General features: G+C 40.9%; 1 protein-coding gene across 3 annotated transcripts in view; it reads left to right on the plus strand.

Moving 5' to 3' along the window:
- Tcaf1 (TRPM8 channel associated factor 1) overlaps nt 1–17,910 on the plus strand; it is a 39,186-nt gene extending 21,276 nt beyond the window's left edge. For 2 of the 3 annotated variants that reach the window (XM_055598293.1, XM_055598295.1), the window contains exons 3-8: nt 6,166–7,160; nt 7,415–7,512; nt 8,023–8,236; nt 8,544–8,783; nt 9,801–10,138; nt 12,482–17,910. In XM_055598293.1, coding sequence (XP_055454268.1) covers nt 6,166–7,160; nt 7,415–7,512; nt 8,023–8,236; nt 8,544–8,783; nt 9,801–10,138; nt 12,482–12,736 — 2,140 coding nt within the window. In that variant the 3' untranslated portion in view covers nt 12,737–17,910. The remainder of the gene's footprint in view (nt 1–6,165; nt 7,161–7,414; nt 7,513–8,022; nt 8,237–8,543; nt 8,784–9,800; nt 10,139–12,481) is intronic. The other variant, XM_055598294.1, reaches the window with a different exon arrangement.
- The last annotated feature ends 2,226 nt before the right edge of the window (nt 17,911–20,136 follow it).

Genomic DNA, 20,136 nt, shown 5'->3' on the forward strand with positions numbered 1-20,136 from the left:
ATTGACTGCCAGACCGATTTGTTTAGCCTGTGAGGAGAAGAGTTCCTATTGACTATGATATTCCTCAGCACTTAGCTTAATACAAGTACTGTTGACCTCAACAACTGGCCTGATTTGTATAAGAAGGTTCATAGGAAATTTCCTTCTGGTGAAAAGGAAACTATTAGGGAAAGAAAACATAGAAAAACCCTATGTGCCAAGGTCTAGAGAGCTGTGGGAAGCATTTTGAAATCTTTATGTGCAGTTAGGATGGAAACAGGAAGCTGTGGATTTGGAAGTGGAGCTAGAAAAAAAGGCGATTTTCATAGACTAATGCTGGGCTTCAGAGAGGACGATTATCTCTGGAATCAAATCATCATCTGAGAATGGTGAAAACAGATGCTGGGTACAGGGGCAAGCTTTCCGTGGATTGTGCTCCCCAGTCTGTTTTGTACATGCACAGTGTCGTACATGCAACAGTTAATAAGCACTCACCAAACATTTTTTAGGTGTGGAGTTAGACTGGTGGATGAGGGGTACTCGAAGCTGCCATCCTCCCAAGCACAGAAAATGCATACTAGACCACTACCTATTATACATAAAAATTCTTGACTGTCTTGGAACAAACAACACCATTATTTCTGACTGCTAGGAACAAAATGAGTCTGATTGAGTGAGGAAGATATAACGAGGCCTTTAGAGGGATGATAAATAAGATAAATTAATAAATGTTCATGACAAATTAACGTGACAATCTGTGCACTCTGTAGTTTTTGTAAGAAGGCAGCTTGTCTCATTTTAATCCAAAACTGGGGCTTTTTGTATTAAATTTTTATTTTTTATATTAATTACAGTTTATTTACTTTGTATCCCAGCTGTAGCCCCCTTCCTCATTCCCTTCCAATCCCACCCTCCCTCCCTCATCTCCTCCCTGCCCCTCTCTAAGTCCACTAAAAAAAAGAAAATTGGGGCTTCTACAAGGAGTTCAAAGTCTCTTTTTATTTACCCATTAGTTATTCCAGAGCTTATTAAATATATTCTGTTTCAGATATTATTTCTTATCTTAAGATAAATTTAAGAGTTATATCTTAAGGTGGGTTACAAAAATCTGAGCATGAAGAGCACAGAAATAACTCTGGTGACAATATCTGGGAGACATTAGAAAAAGCCAAGTAACTATATAGGAGAGTGTAATGCATGATAGTGCGAAAGGATCTGGAAACTGGGATCTGAGGCCAGTAACTGTACAGTGTGTCCTTAGAATATCCTTCCAACTCTTTCCATCTGGAAGGGGAGTGTTGGAGTAGCATCTCTGGTTTCCCTTTTAGGTATCATTTCCTTCAGGCTGTGGATCTTTTGGTCAGTGAGATCCATGTGTGTTCCCAAAGGGCATATGTGGAAACGGATACTGGATAAATGGTCATGGTCTAAACACCCAAGTGCTGTAAATACATTTGGCTAAATACCACATTGAAACCTGAATTTTCCATTGATCTTTCACATTGATCTTATGCCTCTGTTTTCCATCCTGAATTTTAGTGAAATGATTTTGGCCACAGAAAAATCTTTTGACTTTCAGATTACTAAAGAGACTTCAGAATTTTGAAAGTTGAAGATAAACATTAGTTTGTCTCCCCAAGTACCTTGGACATCAGAGCAGGTGTAAATAATTATTTGTAATAAGAATTTGCAAATCCTTAGATGCTTTTGCTAGCTATGTATTGAATATATGTAGAATAGACTAAATCAGTAGGACCAATAATTGCTTAATTGAAAAGAATCAATAAAGTGATAAACTGAGCATGACAACAAGAGTGAATTAAGAACTTCAAGACTGGAAGGAGAGTCATTAATAAGTGTTTATAGACATTAAAAGCAAATAAAGGAATTGATACAATCCACGCAAATGAATTTGTCAACTTACAGGAAATGGGCAGACTTCTTGACAGACACAAATTAAGAGACTTAACATAAGAGACAATGTAGATTATAATAAATTGATTTCTAGTTAAAGCACCCCAATAGTATGTGCAAGGTGGTTTCCTGGATTGGATTCTAGAAGACATTAACAGAAAAGGAAGTAAAATTTATGCAGAGCTTTTTAGGCATGGTGGCATATGCTTTTAATCACATCATTCAGGAGGTGGTTGTAGGCATGTAGAGAATTTCAGGCCAGCCTGGTCTGCATAGTGAGTTCCAGGTCATCCTGATCTATAGTGAGTTATAGGCCAGCCAAAGCTATATAGTGAGACTTTGTTTCAAATTTAATAATAATTATTATTATTACTACTATTACTATAATGATAACAACGATAACAAAAAGTTGGAGTTTTTGTTCATCAGTTCAATATGAAGTCCAGGCTAGCCTTAAACTACCTTAGCATCCCGAGTGGAGTGATAGGAATTTGCCACCTGTCTTGATAAAGACTGAGGTTTAGTAACTGGTAGTTCTTCCTTGTGTTAAGGTCTTAGTTCTGTCAACTATACCATGGATGTTTAACGTGTTATCAGTAGTTATGTCAAAGATATTAACAAACTTTCTGTACTCTATAAATTCTCCGTCTTTCAAATTATAAAATAAAAATTTTATTTAAAATCAACAAGAGCACAAACAGCTCTTCAGTCTCCAATAGACTTACTGGTGAATTTTATCAAACTTTTGAGGAACAAATAATGCCAACTTGACACAGAAACTCTTCCAGGATACAGGAGTAAAGCATCCCCAACTTTATTGTTTCCTCAGCATTTCTGACGTCTAAGCCTAGAAAAAGGGCTGGAGAGATGGGTTTTGTAGGTAAAATGCTTGCTGTGTAAGCATGATGGGAACCTGAATTGGGTTCCCCAGTATACATGGCCGGACTTGGGGGAACCAGCCAGGGTAGTATAGACGTAATCTCAGCGTTGAGGACACAGAGCAGGAGGATGACTCAGGCTGGCCGGCAGTCCAACTCAGTCAGTGAGCTTGGATCCACCAGGATACGCTGCCTTAGAAAATAAGGCAGAAAGTGATTGACTGAGGAAAGCACCTAACATAATATCAACCTCTGGTACTTAGGCGTGTACACACACACAAATGAAATAATAAAATGAAAGACAATTTAAAAAAAAAAAAACCCTATAGAGCAATATCCCTCATTAGCATAGATGCAAAGTTCTTGATTAAATATTAACAAATGAAACAGTTTGATACATATATAATAATACATCATAGCAAAATTCAGTTATTCTGGGTGTGAATGACTGGTTTAGCAAGAAGCCAAGTTAATTTAGCATGATAACTGGAAAAAATGAGAACGCCATATAATTCAATAGATGCACACAAAATGTTTAACAAGATTTCATAGTCAATCATCATAAAATGCCAACAGACTTAATATTAAAAAGTTATTTCTTCAATCAGAGAAAAGGCATTTAGCTAGAAACATTCTCAGTTTGTTTTGTTTATTTATTATTTATTTATTTATTTTTGGAGAAAGAGTCTCATATCTCACAGGCTGGTCTTAAACGTATTGTTCAGCCAAATCTGGCCTTGAACTCCATAAATCCTGCTGCCTCAACTCCCAAATTCTGGGATTACAAGTATGTGTGTGTGTGTGTGTGTGTGTGTGTGTGTGTGTGTCTTTGTGTATATCCATATATACAATATATATCAATATATATAACATATATATTACCTTAGAAATGAGAACAGGCAAGAGTATACTTAATGTCATCCTTTCTCTTCGGCATTGTATTGAAAGCACTCACCAGTGCTGTAAGTCACGAAAAAGAGGCACAGAGATTAAAAATTGTAAACTAGACTTTTCTATGTAAACCTCAACATATTTAAAGTTAAATTTATAAATTAAGTACATTATAAGTATAATAATGGCTATGAATAAAGCTTTAAGAATTGTACAATATACTGGATTATGAATGTGCTCTATCACAAACTATCTTTTTAAAGTTTATTATTATTATTTATTATGTGTATGAGAGAGATGTGGGGTGGAGAGGCATGTGCACAGCACATGTATGGAGGTCAGAAGACAAGTGAATCGGTTCCATTTTTCATCCTTCACATGGATTTGAGGAATTGAACTAAGGTCTCTAGGATTGTGCAGCAAATACCTTCATCCACTGAGCCATCTCACGTGCCTCCCACAGACAGCCTCACTGCACGATACTCACCTGCTGATGAGTGTATGATACAATGGCTGTAATGAGGTGAAATGAACAATGTGATCAAAACACTGTAGTATTGCCAAAAAGGTAGATAAATCGGTCACTGAAACAGACTGCATAACTCAGAGAGATTCACTCAATGAGGAAAAAGCAGTGTTTTCAACATGCAGTTCTGGAACATCCGGATACCTTTATGGGAAAGGTGAACTTTGACCCTTAACCTATTTCATACAAAGTACTCAAAAATGGGTCTAGACCTAGGTACTAAAGTAAAATGGAAAAACTTGTAAATTATAGCACAGAAAAAGAAAGAAAGATGTGGAGGACAATGTATGGAACCACAAAGTGGAAAGACTGGTAGCATCTCAGCTGTCTCCTTCCTCAGTGTGACCCAAGAGAAATTAAGTCATGTCCTCACCAAGCTTCACATGAGAAGCTATCCTCTCACCGCCGCGTACACTGTGGTTTTCTTTCTTATTGTGAAAATGTTTCAAGGAGCAGGGGAGACTCTGAAAGCGACTGGTCTTATTTTCTTTGGCTACACATGCACTAGAGGTTTGCCTGGGTCGTGTGGTAGTTCTATTTTAGTTTTTCAAGGACCCTCCAAACCATTTTCTATAATGGTGCTACCAGGGTACATTCCTACCAACAGTGTGCAAGAATTCCCTATTCTTCTCATCTCCTTCAGACTAGATGGCTGACATTTTGATAACACTCATTCTAATAGATGGGGAAAGACACTTCACTGTGGATGTGTTTTCCATGTCCTTGGTGAGGAATGGAGGCAAGCACCTTTTCCTAGACCTTTTTATCACCTGAATCTCATGTAGTACACTGTCCATTGTAAAGTGCACTGGAATTCTGGGCTGATCTTACCTAGTTCCTGTGATGTATTTTCACAAACAAATGATAATCCTGGCCCTTTTGTTTCTCTACTTTCTCATACTCGCATGCATTCCAGACTCTTTTGTTCTGATTCAGCTGTTTAAATCTACACTGTGTCCTATGTAATTATTCCCTCTCCTTGTCTGCTGATTATGTCCTGTGATACTTCAAGTTCATCTTTATTTTAGTAACTTCCATCTCAGAGGAGTGTGTGAAAGAGAAGTAAAATCGAGCCATAAGAGCTGGTTAAATAATTTTTATGGTTGCTGCTTCAAGGAAGGAGAGGACCAGTCTGCTGCAAGGCCCTAGCTCCAGACAGCACTGGGACTGAAAATCCATTGTCTACCTGACAGATATTTTGTATTTCCTTTATGCTGGCTCTTGACACACGATCGTCATAGATTGACACCTCACAGGAGTTACAAATTCAATTCAGGAATTGCAAACGTGTGGAGGTCATCCTAAGCACCAGAACTCAGTCTCCCTTTGGTGTTTATAGATGGCTTGAGGTGCTCATCATCAAGGGAGTGGGTGGACTGTGCATAGGAAATTGACTGGTGCTGAGCAAAATCCCACAGCACGCAGCACTCCTGTTGGGCAAGCAATGGTCAGGGGAAGGCAGTGGTACTCCTCATTAAGGATCCACAGGTCTCATGAGAGTTGAAGCTAATGACTGCCTCCTCCTTCTTCTAAGATACTGACTATTCACTGACACCGCTACCTGCTTTCCACAGATTTTTCCACTACCACATTAATGGTGTGAAGTGTATAAGTAAGACTCGTTATAAGAGTATAAACATAATTCCTCACCTAATTCTTTGCAGACTAGAGTACATGGATGGAATAAATATGAACTTAAGTCTAGAATGTTCTGTCAAGTGTAGTATCAGATAAACACAGCAAGATTTTCCATGCAATTTCCTTTGAAGAATTGGTGATTTGAAGATTGAGCACAACAGAATTAATGTGGTGAGAGCTTGTGTCTCCTTACCAACAAATTTTCACGCACTGTTCTCCCAGAGCTTCTACAAAGACTGAAAAACAGTAGTGTTAGTTAAAACAGCAGTGCCCTTGTGTAGCAGACACTGACCATATGGAGCGTGTCCCTCTACTCAGGAGTGTGTGTGTCTCTTACAGCTGTGAAGATGACCTCTCAGAAGACAGAGACGAGCTTCTACGTGGCATCTCAGAACTGGACATCACCAACTCGGACTGTTTCCCATCCCAGCTACTAGTGCATGGGGCTCTGGCTTTTCCCCTAGGCCTAGATACCTATCATGGCTGTGTGATAGCGGCTGCCCGCTATGGCCGGGGTCGGGTGGTTGTAACTGGTCATAAGGTACTCTTCACTGTGGGTAAACTCGGCCCCTTTCTCCTCAACGCTGTCCGCTGGCTGGACGGGGGCCGCAAAGGCAAGATTGTCGTGCAGACAGAGCTGAGAACACTGAGTGGTCTGCTCGCAGTAGGGGGCATAGACACCAGCATTGAGCCCCAACTGACCAGTGATGCAAGTGTCTATTGCTTCGAACCCACGAGTGATGTGGGGGTTAAGGAACTGCAGGAGTTTGTAGCAGAGGGTGGTGGGCTGTTTGTTGGAGCCCAAGCCTGGTGGTGGGCCTTTAAGAACCCAGGAGTGTCCCCTCTGGCTCGCTTCCCAGGAAACCTGCTCCTCAACCCCTTTGGCATCAGCATCACAAGCCAAAGCCTCAACCCAGGCCCCTTCCGTACCCCTAAGGCAGGAATAAGGACCTATCACTTCCGTTCGACCCTGGCAGAGTTCCAGGTGATAATGGGCAGGAAGAGAGGGAACGTGGAGAAGGGCTGGCTCGCCAAGCTGGGACCAGACGGGGCAGCTTTTCTGCAGATCCCTGCCGAGGAGATTCCTGCTTACATGTCTGTGCACCGACTCCTGCGGAAGCTGCTGAGCCGCTATAGGCTCCCGGTGGCAACCAGAGAGAACCCTGTCATCAATGACTGTTGCAGAGGGGCCATGCTTTCCCTGGCCACAGGTCTGGCTCACTCGGGAAGTGACCTCTCACTTCTAGTCCCAGAAATTGAAGACGTGTACAGCAGCCTTTACCTCCGCCCCTCAGAGTCTCCCATCACTGTGGACGTCAACTGCACCAATCCAGGTATGGCGGGAGCGTGGGAGCTTGCTCGTATGGACATCTGCAAAACTTCACGAGGTTGCTGTAGTGTTGGCAGGTTTGGCCACCTGCAGAGGGTCTTTATTGTCTTCCTCTTCAAGAAGACAGGGGTTGGGCAGTGGGCAGTGTTTGGAAGGGTCAGAGCTTCGTGGCTGGGCAAGGAGTGGCTGAAGTCATGAGCGGTCCATGCAGCACTGTGTGGAGCAAGGATGAAGTCTGCCCTTCCTGTGTTTTGGCAGGCACGCGATACTGCTGGATGAGCACTGGACTCTACATACCTGGAAGGCAGATTATAGAAGTGACCTTGCCTGAAAACGCTGCCTCTGCTGATCTGAAGGTAAGGCCACTCCCCATCTTACCACATGATGGAGAATCCAAATGTGTTTGCCATCCCACTTGGCATCGTATGTGGTCTGCATAAAACCTTACTGGCAATTTAGGGAAGTTTTTGAACACTTCTTCCTTCTTAATGATGACAAAACTGTGTTTTGATATATAACAAAATATACCAAAAATTATACATTTTGGAGCTCCCAGGTCTCTATGCCATCTTGCCTCAGAATAGCAATCTCTACTCTCAAAATTTGTTCTTTTAACTTTCATCATACAGTGAGGACTAAGAAAATCCTTCAATGGAAGGTTCCCTGATATTTTGTAGGTATTCAGTCTGTGAATATTAGTTTAATATCCATCCCATAACTTAGTACATATAAACTCAAGAAATGCTATGATTTCATTATTATCATGAGGTCACAGCCTAATGACCCTTCCTGAGTCTACCTCCCATGCTCTCTTCTGCCACCCACACATACTCCATCTGACTGTGAGGGTTATTTCTCTGCTCCAGATACAAATCGGCTGTCATACTGATGACCTGACCAGGGCCAGCAAGCTGTTCCGAGGCCCCCTGGTGATCAACCGGTGTTGCTTGGACAAAACCGTGAAATCAATCACCTGCCTCTGGGGTGGTCTCCTCTATATCATCGTCCCTCAGAATAGCAAACTGGGTTCTGTGCCCATCACCGTGAAGGGGGCTGTCCGTGCTCCATACTATAAGCTAGGTAAGTATGCAGCACTGTAAGGCGCACACTGAGAGATGGGAGAAGCTGAAAATGTTTCTGGGGCATCTCAGTACGGGAGACAGGGGTAGACCAGTGGAGGGAGGTGACTGGTTTCCTTACATTCCACTTTGGTGCAAAGAAAAAAAAAATTTGAATCACACTCAAAAGGGATTCCATGAAGGGTGTAGAAAAGGGATGTGGCTGTTTCTCATCTTAGGGTTCTCATCTGGAGTCCAAGTTGTATGTATGTTTTAACTTAAAGGATTTGGACAAAGGACATTTCAAGGCCTATTTTCTCTCCTCTTAGGAGAAACATCCCGGGAAGAGTGGAAGAGGCGTCTCCTGGAACATCCTGGTCCCTGGGGAGAACTGGCCACTGACAACCTCATCCTGACTGTGCCAACTGCAAATCTCCGAACTCTAGAGAATCCTGAGCCACTGCTCCGCCTCTGGGATGAGGTGATGCAGGCTGTGGCTAGGCTGGGAGGCGAGCCCTTCCCTTTGCGTCTGCCACAGAGGATAGTGGCTGATGTGCAGATCTCAGTCGGTGGGTGTCCAGAGTAGAGCTCTGTGTGTGATTCCTCACGTACCTTTCTTTTTCCTACAGCCATGTAGCTGGGAGGCAACGAAAGTAGAAATATTTTCCTAACAAGAGATGTAGATATATTTTTTGCTCTTTAAGTGGAAAAGGGAGATTACACATGAAATGCATAGCAGCTTAAGTTAGAATGTCAAGAAATATTATCACCGACATCGAGTTGTTACCTGAGCTTTGCTAGGAGCCTCTCAGGAAATTTTAAGAAGTGGGAAAATATAGGGTCTTGACCTAGTTACAAGTCCTGGAAGACTCTGAACAAAGAGCTATTTGAAAATGAGCCAAGAAGCCTAAAGGAAAGTATAAGCACAAATACAGAGGCACCATGAAAATTGCTTAGATCCTCATTTTTTAAAAAAGATTTGTTTATTTAGTATGTATAATTATTCCGCCTGCATGTGTGCCTGCACACCAGAAGAGGGCACCAGATCTCATTATAGATGGTTGTGAGTCACCATGTGGTCCCTGGAAATTGAACTCAGAACCTTTGAAAGAACAGCCAGTGCTCTTAACCTCTGAGCCATGTCTCCAGCCCTTAGATCCTCATTTTTATGTTGCATGAATAAATCCTGCAATGTGGTGTCAACATAGGTAATTCCACATCTAAGAGTGGGATGAAAGCACCTTCAGAAAACTTGAGAAAAGGATATACATTAACCAGCCTTACGTGGATACCACCACCACCCTGTCCCCAAAAAGCAAGACAAAAAGCAGCATGAATGGCCCTTAGTAACATGTTGTTCCCAAGACTGAAGTCAGAAGAAAGGTAAAAATGTCACTGCAGAATGAGCAGAAGGAAAGCCTGAGAGAGTCTTGGATAACCTCTTGGAACAATAGGGGTGTTAGAAGGAGGCTTACGGGCAGGGGCAGGGGGTCTCTTGGGTGTTTTGGAAAAGAAAGAGTTCAGAGACAACTATACTGATAAGATGGGAGGACTCTGACCGTGCCCTCTTTCTTCTGCATCCCCAGGCTGGATGCATGCTGGGTACCCCATCATGTGCCACCTGGAGTCAGTGCAGGAGCTCATCAATGAGAAGCTCATCAGGGCCAAGGGGCTGTGGGGCCCTGTACATGAGCTGGGCCGCAACCAGCAGAGGCAGGAATGGGAGTTCCCACCACACACCACTGAAGCCACCTGCAACCTATGGTGTGTTTATGTGCATGAAACAGTCCTAGGCATACCTCGAAGCCGTGCCAATATTGCCCTGTGGCCCCCTGTTCGGGAGAAGAGAGTCCGAATCTACCTGAGCAAGGGGCCCAACGTGAAAAACTGGAATGCCTGGACTGCGTTGGAAACATACTTACAGGTATGAGGAGGGTGATGGGACAAATGTGACCACCAAAGCCACATGGTTAAATGATAAGCTAGTGGCCCTGGAGATCACCCACTGCATCTGCCTCCCACATTCAGCTACACAAGACGCTGAGAGAGACCAGGTGTAACAGCGGGTAATGATGTCTCTTGGTACACTATTTTGTATGACCCTGCAAAGTGCACAGTCCTGCACTGGCTCAACAAGTAACAGGTCAAGAAGTAACCACAGAGGGCCTCTGAAAGACTCTGCCTAGCAGTGTATCAAAGCAGATGCCGAGACTCATAACCAATCCTTCGGCAGAGTGCAGGGAATCATGTGAAAGAAGGGGGAGTTAGTAAGACCTGGAGAGGACAGGAGTTCCTCAAGGACCAAATATACCAGGGCACAGGGGTCTTCTATGAGACTTTTTCTCCAACCAAGGACCATATATGGATATAACCTAGAACCCCTGCTCAGATTAGCCCATGGTACCTCAGTATCCAAGTGGGTACCCTAATAAGAGGAACAAGGACTATTTCTGACATGAACTCAGTGGCGGGCTCTTTGACATCCCCACACATACACATCACACACCAAGGGAGGAGCAGGGTTGCTAGGCCACAGAGGAGTCCTGAAAATACCTGGTAAGCTAGGGTCAAATGGAAGGGGAGGAGGACCTCCCCTATCAGTGGACTTAGAAAGGGACAGGGAGAAAATGAGGGAGGGAGGGTAAGATTGGGAGGGAACGAGGGAAGGGGCTATGGCTGGGATACAAAGTGAATAAACTATAATTAATATAAAAAAGTTAAATATTTAAAAAATAAATAAATAAATAAAATAATGTCAACCATACCCTCATCGAAAGGCACAAGAGAGCATAACACTGAAAAATCTTAAATCTGATTGAGGCACATAGAGTGGAATCACCTGCACCGACACTACATATAAATACACTTTGCTTTCTGTGGCTTTACTGCCAGGCACACCAATGATGGAAGCCAACCTCTTCTACTTAATAGCTATCAGGCCACCATCCTCACACATTCTATAATGGGCAATGATCCAAGTTTTTCTTAGATGAGTCTACTATCTCCTTGCTATGGCTTGGCTTTGCCACAGATCCCACCATATGTAGGCAATCTAGGATTCCTTGGGTCTGGAGGTTCACCTTGCCTCTGAACTGTCATTCAGTGCATCATTTTTCAGCCCCAGTGCCTGGATAAACCCCTAGATCTTCACTCTGGGGAGTGAGATCATGTTGGATTCAAGCCAGGCATGATTCACTCTGATTCTTTCACCTGTTCAAATCCATCTCTGTCCATGATCCACTGCTACTTTTTCCTTAAGTGAGCTCCTTTGCTTATCCGTGAAGTAAAGACGCGTTGGTTCTGGTAACTACCACCAGACCCCTTAACTTCAAAGCCCCGTGACCCTGGCTAGATGTGCTCTTTCCAATAGTCTCATAAAGGCTACTTTTAAAGAAGTGTAGTGACTCTGGCTAGCATGGGCTCTTTTCTTTTTCTTTTCTTTTCTTTTTTTTTTTTTTGCTTACTAATTTTTTTTAATTTTTATTTTTTAATATTAGTTACAGTTTGTTAACTTTGTATCCCTGCTGTAGCCCACTCCCTCTTTCCCTCCCAATCCCACCCTCCCACCTTCATCTCCTCCTTGCCCCTTTCCAAGTACCCTGATAGGGAAGAACCTCCTCTCCTTTCATCTGGTTTATCAGGTGTCTTCAAGACTGGCTGCAAAGTCCTCCTCTGTGGCCTAGCAAGGCTGTTCCCCCTCAGGGTGGGGGTGGGGGTCAAAGAGGCATAGGCTCTTTTCAATGGTCCCAGAAGATGGTACCTTCTAATACAAGAGCTTATTCTTTTTTCTAGTTAACTAGACTGTCTATAGACTACTACCTGATTCACTTTCTTCATCAAAGGCCATGTTTCATAGCCTTGTGAATTAGTGTGAGGATACGTAAGGGTTGTGGGGATTGGAATTTAACCTTGCAACAGTGAAAGATAATGAGGATTGTTCCACCCCAGCCAGTTTTAAATTCCTATGTTTTTACCATATTACTCTTTTCATGATCTCATGAGTAGATGAAATGTGACAGTGATGGGAAATGTTGATCTTTGAAGCTGCTTTTCTGTCATTCAGTAAGGTCTGCCAAGCACTGAGCTAGCCTCAACATTTTCTCATTATTAGTAAATGGGAGTAGGACAGAAGGTCAGCACACAAAATGGTCACTGATGGACGCAAAGCTAAAGTTTAGCAGGTTGAACTCATTAGGTTCACTTCTGTGTGTTTACCCTTCTTTTTATAGCCTGGGTGTCTCACCTACTTGCAACTTTCCCTTTTCAGCTCCAAGAGGCCTTTGGTTGGGAGCCATTTATCCGTCTCTTTACGGAGTACAGAAACCAGACCAACTTGCCCACAGACAATGTCGACAAAATGAATCTCTGGGTCAAGATGTTCTCCCAGCAAGTTCAGAAGAATCTGGTTCCATTCTTTGAGGCCTGGGCCTGGCCCATTCAGAAGGAAGTAGCTACCAGCCTAGCCTATCTGCCTGAATGGAAAGAAAATATAATGAAATTATACATCCTGACACAGATGTAAGGAGTGCCCATCGAAGTGGCAGGTAGAGAGGTTTGGGGAGGTAGGCAGAGGTGTGGGTTTATTCCTCTACCTCTGTCTTCTAAAGTTCTGGCTTTGGCCTCTTAATCTGTTGCTCCTGTGTCTTATTACCAACTTCTGTGTCTAGGAAGTGGGTTAAGAACTCAACCTAAAGTGAAGGCAGACATTTTTAGGAACATGGCCTGCATCTATGAGCCAGACCCCTCTGCTTCTCAGTTGTTTGGCAGCCTCCTGACCCTGTATTGACCCAGTGCTGGGAGAGTGGACATCTCTTTCTATCTGGTCATTGGTCCATTTTGATGAGCCATAGAGGGCAGTCCTTCCCTTGGCCTCCTTGTCTTGGGGATAGGTATAAACATCTCCACCTCTTGTGTGGTCATGGAGAGTGTGACTGATGGTTTTAAAGAAACTTGTGAACTATATGGTACATGTCAACTGAGTGGTTGTTCCACTCATGCCGGCCCACTCTCTCCCACAGCTCAGAAGTTAACATCAGCCTTTTTCTTAGTAGACTCCTTGTGCCCAGATTCTAGGTCTTTTATCTGGCAAGATCCTTGACTTCTCTGTGGCTCTACGACCTTGTTCTGTAAACTAAGATCTATTTCATATGATTATTGGGAGAACTGAGTTTTACAATTGTCTCTAAAAGTGATTACAACAGTTAGTGGGTATTGTGAAAATGTCATTTGCCATTGTTTTTTATCTAGTTAACCCAACAACATTCTGAAGCTAGACTTTACTTTTAGGTGCTATTAACAGATGCAGTCATAAACTTTTAATTTTTAAAACTGGTACATGAAAATATAAAACCTGCATATATTAATGAGATACCATGCACTGTCTGATGTATGAATACATTTTTTTAATGCCTGAATTAGGCAAAGCACATCTGTCTCCTCCAGCATCTATCATTTCTTCAGACCAAACACATTCACAATGATTTATATATTTTTGACATAGAAACTGAGTAACTGTTATCAAGGGCCAGACAGAGGGATCAGTGGGTAAAGCTGCCAACACACAAGATCTGAGTTCAATCCTTAGAACTTTCACACGGTGGAAAAGGATACCCAATTCTTGGATGTTGTCCTCCGACCTCCACATGTGTTCTGGGATACACACACAAGCACACTAAACAAAGTTAAAAGAAGTAATTGTTATCTTCCTTACCCTATCCTCTTCTACACATACCAACAGCTAAAATGATTCTGGTACATTGTTTTATGAATCTAAAGGAAAGATTCTAAGCTCACAATGGAGTTTTCTGATGGTTGTTTGAAACAGGGCCTTTCTATATAGGCAGGGCTAGCTGACTTCAAACACAATGATCTTTCATCCTTAGCCTCCAAGTGCCTGGTTACAGGTGTGCAAGCCATGCCCATTTTCACAATGTAGTCCTTTTTCTTCCGTCATTTACAACTACTTATATTTGGTCTCTTTAGCCAGTTCTTTCAGCTCAGATTCCTTCCTTGATAAAATCTAGAGCACAGATAATTGACAAAAGCCAAAACAATCCTAAGATAGTGTTTAGTCTTAGCAAATGATAGACGCCCAACTTTGTAATGGTATTTATATTTCCACAGTGAAAGATTCCAGACACAATTGCTGACAAGGGTTACTGATTACAGAAGATTACTTTGGAACAAGATAATTCCATAGAGCTAACCCAACTTTCATGTAATTACTACACATTCAAAAACCATTTTATGGTTTCTTTCGTGGTTTTAATGATCATTATCTCTAGGATTGATGTTATGCACAAACAGTTCTTTGACTTCTTTTTATTTATTTACTTTAGTCTAATCTGTTTTATTTACATAGCTTGAAGTGGGTGAATGCACAAACTATAAGATTTATGTGTGTGTCTTTATCATGCAATTTCTTAATCATAGAGTTATTTCATGAATATCTATCATGTACACATTGTGAACACAAACATTCAATCTTTAAAATAATTTTTATCAACTACGAGGTATTGAGCATGTGCCAGGCATTGTACTAGTCCCCACATATAGGTTATGCCATTTAATCCTCCCAATAACCTTGTAAGTACAAATTATCACTCTTATTTTAGGAATAAGAGAACTGAGCTTTATTTAGATTAAATTGTGTCAGACTCCACTGCTAATAAGTGATAGCTTTGTGATTTTGAATCCAGGCATTATGATTGCAGAGTAGTTATTTATAATTATGGTGCTCTGAATAACCAAATAAAGAAACAAATAAGCAACACAGAAAGTTTATAATCACACTTGCCAGGGCCTGGGCTCTTTATACGTAGTCCTTACCTAATCTTAGCAAGACAAAAAGACTCTGTTTCCCCTGAAATCGGTGGAGAGGAAGAATTTAAATCAGGCTCCTAAAGTGCTTCCCAGTAGAAATGAGAGTGAACTATTAGCCTCAGGAAACTCTTTCAGGTTCTGATTGTTCAAATTGTTTGTCATTCTCCCCTGGGTACCATGAAAGCATTTTTGGTTTATTGGATTTTGAATAATGAACTATTTCATTGAAGTACCTGACTTCCCAAAGTCCCAGATATTTCATGTTCTCAGAGAGAAAATTACATCTTCAATCTTTTAGAATAAGTTTTTTCCACTCCCACTCTCATCCCTTTAATTTACTTTCAGCAGTAAAGGCTGGGAGCTTTTCAATAAAGTTATCTATGTTATTCTAGTGTCAAAAGCCTCCAGCAGTACTCTGGATTTGAGATGATGGACCTTCCCTCCTTTCCTAGGCCTCACTGAGACTGAAGTCAATACAGGGAAAACAAAAGAAGTCTGAGACCTCTCAGCAAAGGAAACTAAAAACATTTGGGTGGAGAAGAGAGAAAGTAAATGAAGCTTAATAATGAATGGGAAATGTGGAGGTACATTTCAGATAGAATACTCTCATCTGAACATTGTAACCCTAAAGAGACTTGAGTACTAAAAATGTCTAGCTACTAGATAATTGTACCAGTTGTAAATTGACCCCCATCCTACTCAGCCCCAACCCGTGTACACAGAATACAAAAACCTACCACTGGTACTAGTGAAACTGTCGTTGTTATTGTTGTTTGAATAAAGAAATCAAATGAACCACCTGAGGAGAAGTAAGAATTAGTTCTCCAAATGATATTCTTTTCATGGAAGTAAGTGACCCCTTTGCCCATCAGTTAATTTTCTTCTTAGAGTTGAGACCTGGAGCTTCTAGTCATAGCAGAGATTTTCAGGAGAAGCAGGAATCTAAAAAAGAGACAATAATTAATACAGGTTCTTAATGTGGATTGTCTGACAGTAATTTCTGTGCATGGAAGGGACCAGAGAGAAGCATAAGAAAAATAACATGTTAGCTGTAAAAAGATTGAAAAAATTAAAGAAAACACATTTATACAGAAAAAAAATCCTTAAAATTCTGATCATCTCTTCAGAGAGATTTGAGGTACATTTATAGGATAACATACTAAGAGACATTCTGAACATTTTTAAAGGAAAATAAGAGAGCCAAATATATTCAATAGATAGGCTGGAAGTCAAAATAGAATGAATCTCCCTAGACATGCAACAAAACGAAATAACAAACTGTAGGAAAAAAAGGAAAAATAAATAGACAATCACTAAACCATTATGAGTTCCCAGAAGAAAGGACAGAGATAGCATGGACAATAAAAGAACAAGAAAGACTTAAGAACACCGTACTGAGGTGACCCAATAACAATGACATAGGCACAGTCCTAAAAAAGGGGGGAGGGAAGGAACAGTAGGACTAAAGGGAACATTCAAAGTGCCCAGAAAAGGGAAAACAGCTGAACCATGCCTGGATGAGAACAGTCTGGCATCTTCAGCAGCAACACTGAATGCTAGATGTCAGGGGACCAATGGGTTTACTTTTGAAAATTTTTGTTCCCAGAACTCCATATACTGCACTGTCGAGAGTAATGTAAAAATAAAGACATCCTTTGGCAGGTGAGTTTTTATAAACTTTACCCCCCCACACCCTTGTACCCTTATTAAGGAAGTTTTTCATTAATATATATATATATACACATATGCATATATATACATATTCATATATACATATGTATATTTTTTGTGTATATAGACATATGTATGTGTGTGTGTACACACACACAAAAGGATGAAATTCTAAAAAAAAGAAGGAAAGAGGATCTGGAGACCAGTAGACCTCCCCCAAGATGGCTCTGTCTACAGTTGTAGTTATGTAATAGACCCATTTCGGAAGAGAGTACTACCTTGGGCTCTGAGAAGAATGTGCCAGATTATCACTGAGTAAATGGAATATTTGGAGATCTAGAAACCTGGAAGACATACAGTCTGTCTTCCAGATAAACAATATATCAAGAAACTTAGGCTCAACCATGAAGGAAAATAAAATGGGATAGGATTCTGAAGACTTGTGAAGTAGAAGAAGAGCTTTATTGGCTGTTGGCGGTAGGTATGTTTCCTTTCCATTGGTACAAACATCATGACATTGGCAATGTAGGAAAAAATACACGTCTTCCACTTGGCTTGGTCAAAAGTATTTTAATAGCCAAAATAATGTAGATGCCACTTATAGATCATTTGTGTTCTGATCAGCCTATCAACAAAGCCAGAAAGGCTTGATATTTCACCCAGAATGAATGTAGAAAGAGATATTGACCAGCTGATGCACAAGAAAGTGTAGGCTGAATTTGTTGGGCGAAGAGAAGTAGAAGGAAGAGTGGGGATATGTTTATATTCAAAGTGGGGCTGAAAAGATGCTGTCTCAGTTAATGGAACACAGCTATATTGTTAGTGTGATGGTCAATGCTATATATTAAACCCTCCAAAGAGTTAAAAAATGACACATCTATCAAACATTTGGAGAAGGGCAGGCAAGGGAAAGGTGGAGATGATGTGCATTAAATCCTTATCTTTTGTAATGTTGAATTATTAAAGATTGTCTAAAGTTAATAAGTCAAGAGATTATTGTTCAAATATGTTATTTAAAGGTAAGAAGTTAGCCACCAAAAGATACAAGAATAGATATCGTTAAAAGTATCTAGGAAATGGGACTAGAGAAGGAGGATGGGGTGGGAAAACATCTTTTAATTTCAAGTTCCTCTGTACTATTTAATTTTTTACCTTGTGCATGTATTATTTGGAAAAGTTTGTAATAAACTCAAATAAAACATCCTTCAGAGGCTTCACATTGAGTAAGATGAGGTTTAACCAAAACCATTGACCAGCTGCCAAGGCGAGCAAGTACTGGGGTTCATCTGATGTTCCAGGCTAAGCAATCCCAAGTCCTCCAAGACTCTACAGTTACTGCCACTCTGTATGCCAAGATTCAGGCACACTTCACCTTCTCTTATTTCTAAGGATATTCTACAAAAATAAGAACAAATACCACCCCCAAATAACAAAAACCAAACAAAGCCTGCTGCTGTTCTTGCAATATTTTTGCAATCAAAAGGGCACTGGTATTAGGTTGTTAACTACTGTTTGTCCCCATGGCTGTAGTGTATGAAACACTTCATGAAGAATCAAACAGAATTTTAAGATGTTCAGTTCTAATCAGTTACTAACTTGAACACGTTCGCTCTTACCTGGGGCCAGCTGCTGTGAGAAGAGTCCTACCCATTTCTCAGTCCCACTGCAGGAGATCCTCCAATAGCAATCTTCACACTACTACATATTAAAATTTCTATTCTCTGATTTAATGATGTGAAAGCAAGTTTAAGGGGTTTGAGGTTAATATTCACAGCATGGAAGTTATTGCATGGTCTCGGGGGCAGTGAGACAGGATCCAGCTTGTGCTCTAAGGCGATGGCTTCAGCTATGAGTAAAGAGTGGATGAGACACATCTGGGTTGTTTCCAGATGTGGGCTATTACAAATAAAGCAGCTACAAACATGAAAAAAAATTCTATTCTCTTAGTAGCTGTTTCTTCTCTATCCTCATTAACATCACTGGCCAAAGACAAATGTTTGTATTAAAGCTTTTTCTTACCCGAGTTCACCTCTTTCCATTTGGTATAGGTTGGTTGGATGTTCAGGACTGAGACAAGAAGACACGTTGAATGTGGGAAAATGGAGAAAGCACTGAGGTACTGTAGGTGCCATCATGAAAGCCCTCTAAGCAGAGAGTACAGTAACAGTCCAGACTGGCACATGTTGGATTTATTTGCTGTAGCACAGGAAAATATACACAGTGGGAACTATGAGCATTTCTGCCAAAGATAACCAGAAGGAAGCTACGATGTGACTTGGGCTTTAGTTTGAATACTTTAGGAGTGGAAAAAAACAAGACTTTCCTGTGGACTGAATGCTGTTGAGAAGCACTGGCGGTAATTCAGCCAAAATCCCAATTAAGTCCATTGGCAAGGAGGCAAACTAAGGTGGACGTAAAGATGTTTCTGCTTTTGAAAAAGTTGCAGCTGCTCACGTTAGCAAAGACATAAGGCTTTCAGTATTTTGTGGTCTGCTCAGACAAATTGTTCTTCTTTCATTTTATGGTGGTCCCAGAATGACTTAGTTTGACAGTGTGTTAAGAACCTGGTTGTCTACAACAGGAAAGTATGGCCTGGCTGGATATGCAAGAGAAGTTTCTGAGCACCCAACGTTTTTACAAAGGAAGAAAACTTTGCTCCTCAAACAGTGCTTCCTGTCTGCATTTCTCTTAACTAAGGACAAGAACAATTTTGTTTTTAAATGAGTATAAGGTATATAAGCTGTGCCCTGGGCAGGGACTGTCTGCTTTGTAGAAATGTTTGGTAAACCAAAATGAGACTGGAATCATGTCAGCTCTTCTGAGGTGCTTGCTGGATGGTTGTAAGCATTCTCATGTCCTAGGCACAAATTTTCTGAGCCTTTTCTGGGAAGAACAGGAAATGCATTGGGGTAAAAGTTTGCTTTTTCTTAGGAGAGATAACTAAGTCATTAGGGTCCATGAACCCTCCAGCCAGAGATCCTTTCACAAATATTCATAAAATTCCTTTGCAAACTGTTATAATTAGACCACACTGAAGGAACTGGAAGTCAAAATTAACCTGAATATTTGTTTTCATTAGAATATATCTATTTATGTATACATATATATATATGTATGTATGTATGTATACACACATGCAGAAAGCATTTTCTTCAGTACTCAAGTTAACCCACTGAATTTACAAGCTGTCTGACAGATAAAAGTTTTGGCTTCATTTAACTTTCAACTTCTTTGAAGAACTAAATGAAACCACTAGGATAATTGTCTCCCCATGTTAAATTGAAACTACTTTATGAGGCATTTAGAGGGTTGTCTCAGAAGTAAGGAGTACTTGCTACTCTTCCAGGGGACCAAAACACCCATTCACATTAAATTTTTAAAAAAATATCCATAAACATTCATGGAATCATCACAAATATGGGGGTTTTG

This window comes from Psammomys obesus, unplaced genomic scaffold (assembly GCF_907164565.1).
Source record: "Psammomys obesus unplaced genomic scaffold, mPsaObe1.curated_primary_1811, whole genome shotgun sequence".
Taxonomy (NCBI): domain Eukaryota; kingdom Metazoa; phylum Chordata; class Mammalia; order Rodentia; family Muridae; genus Psammomys; species Psammomys obesus.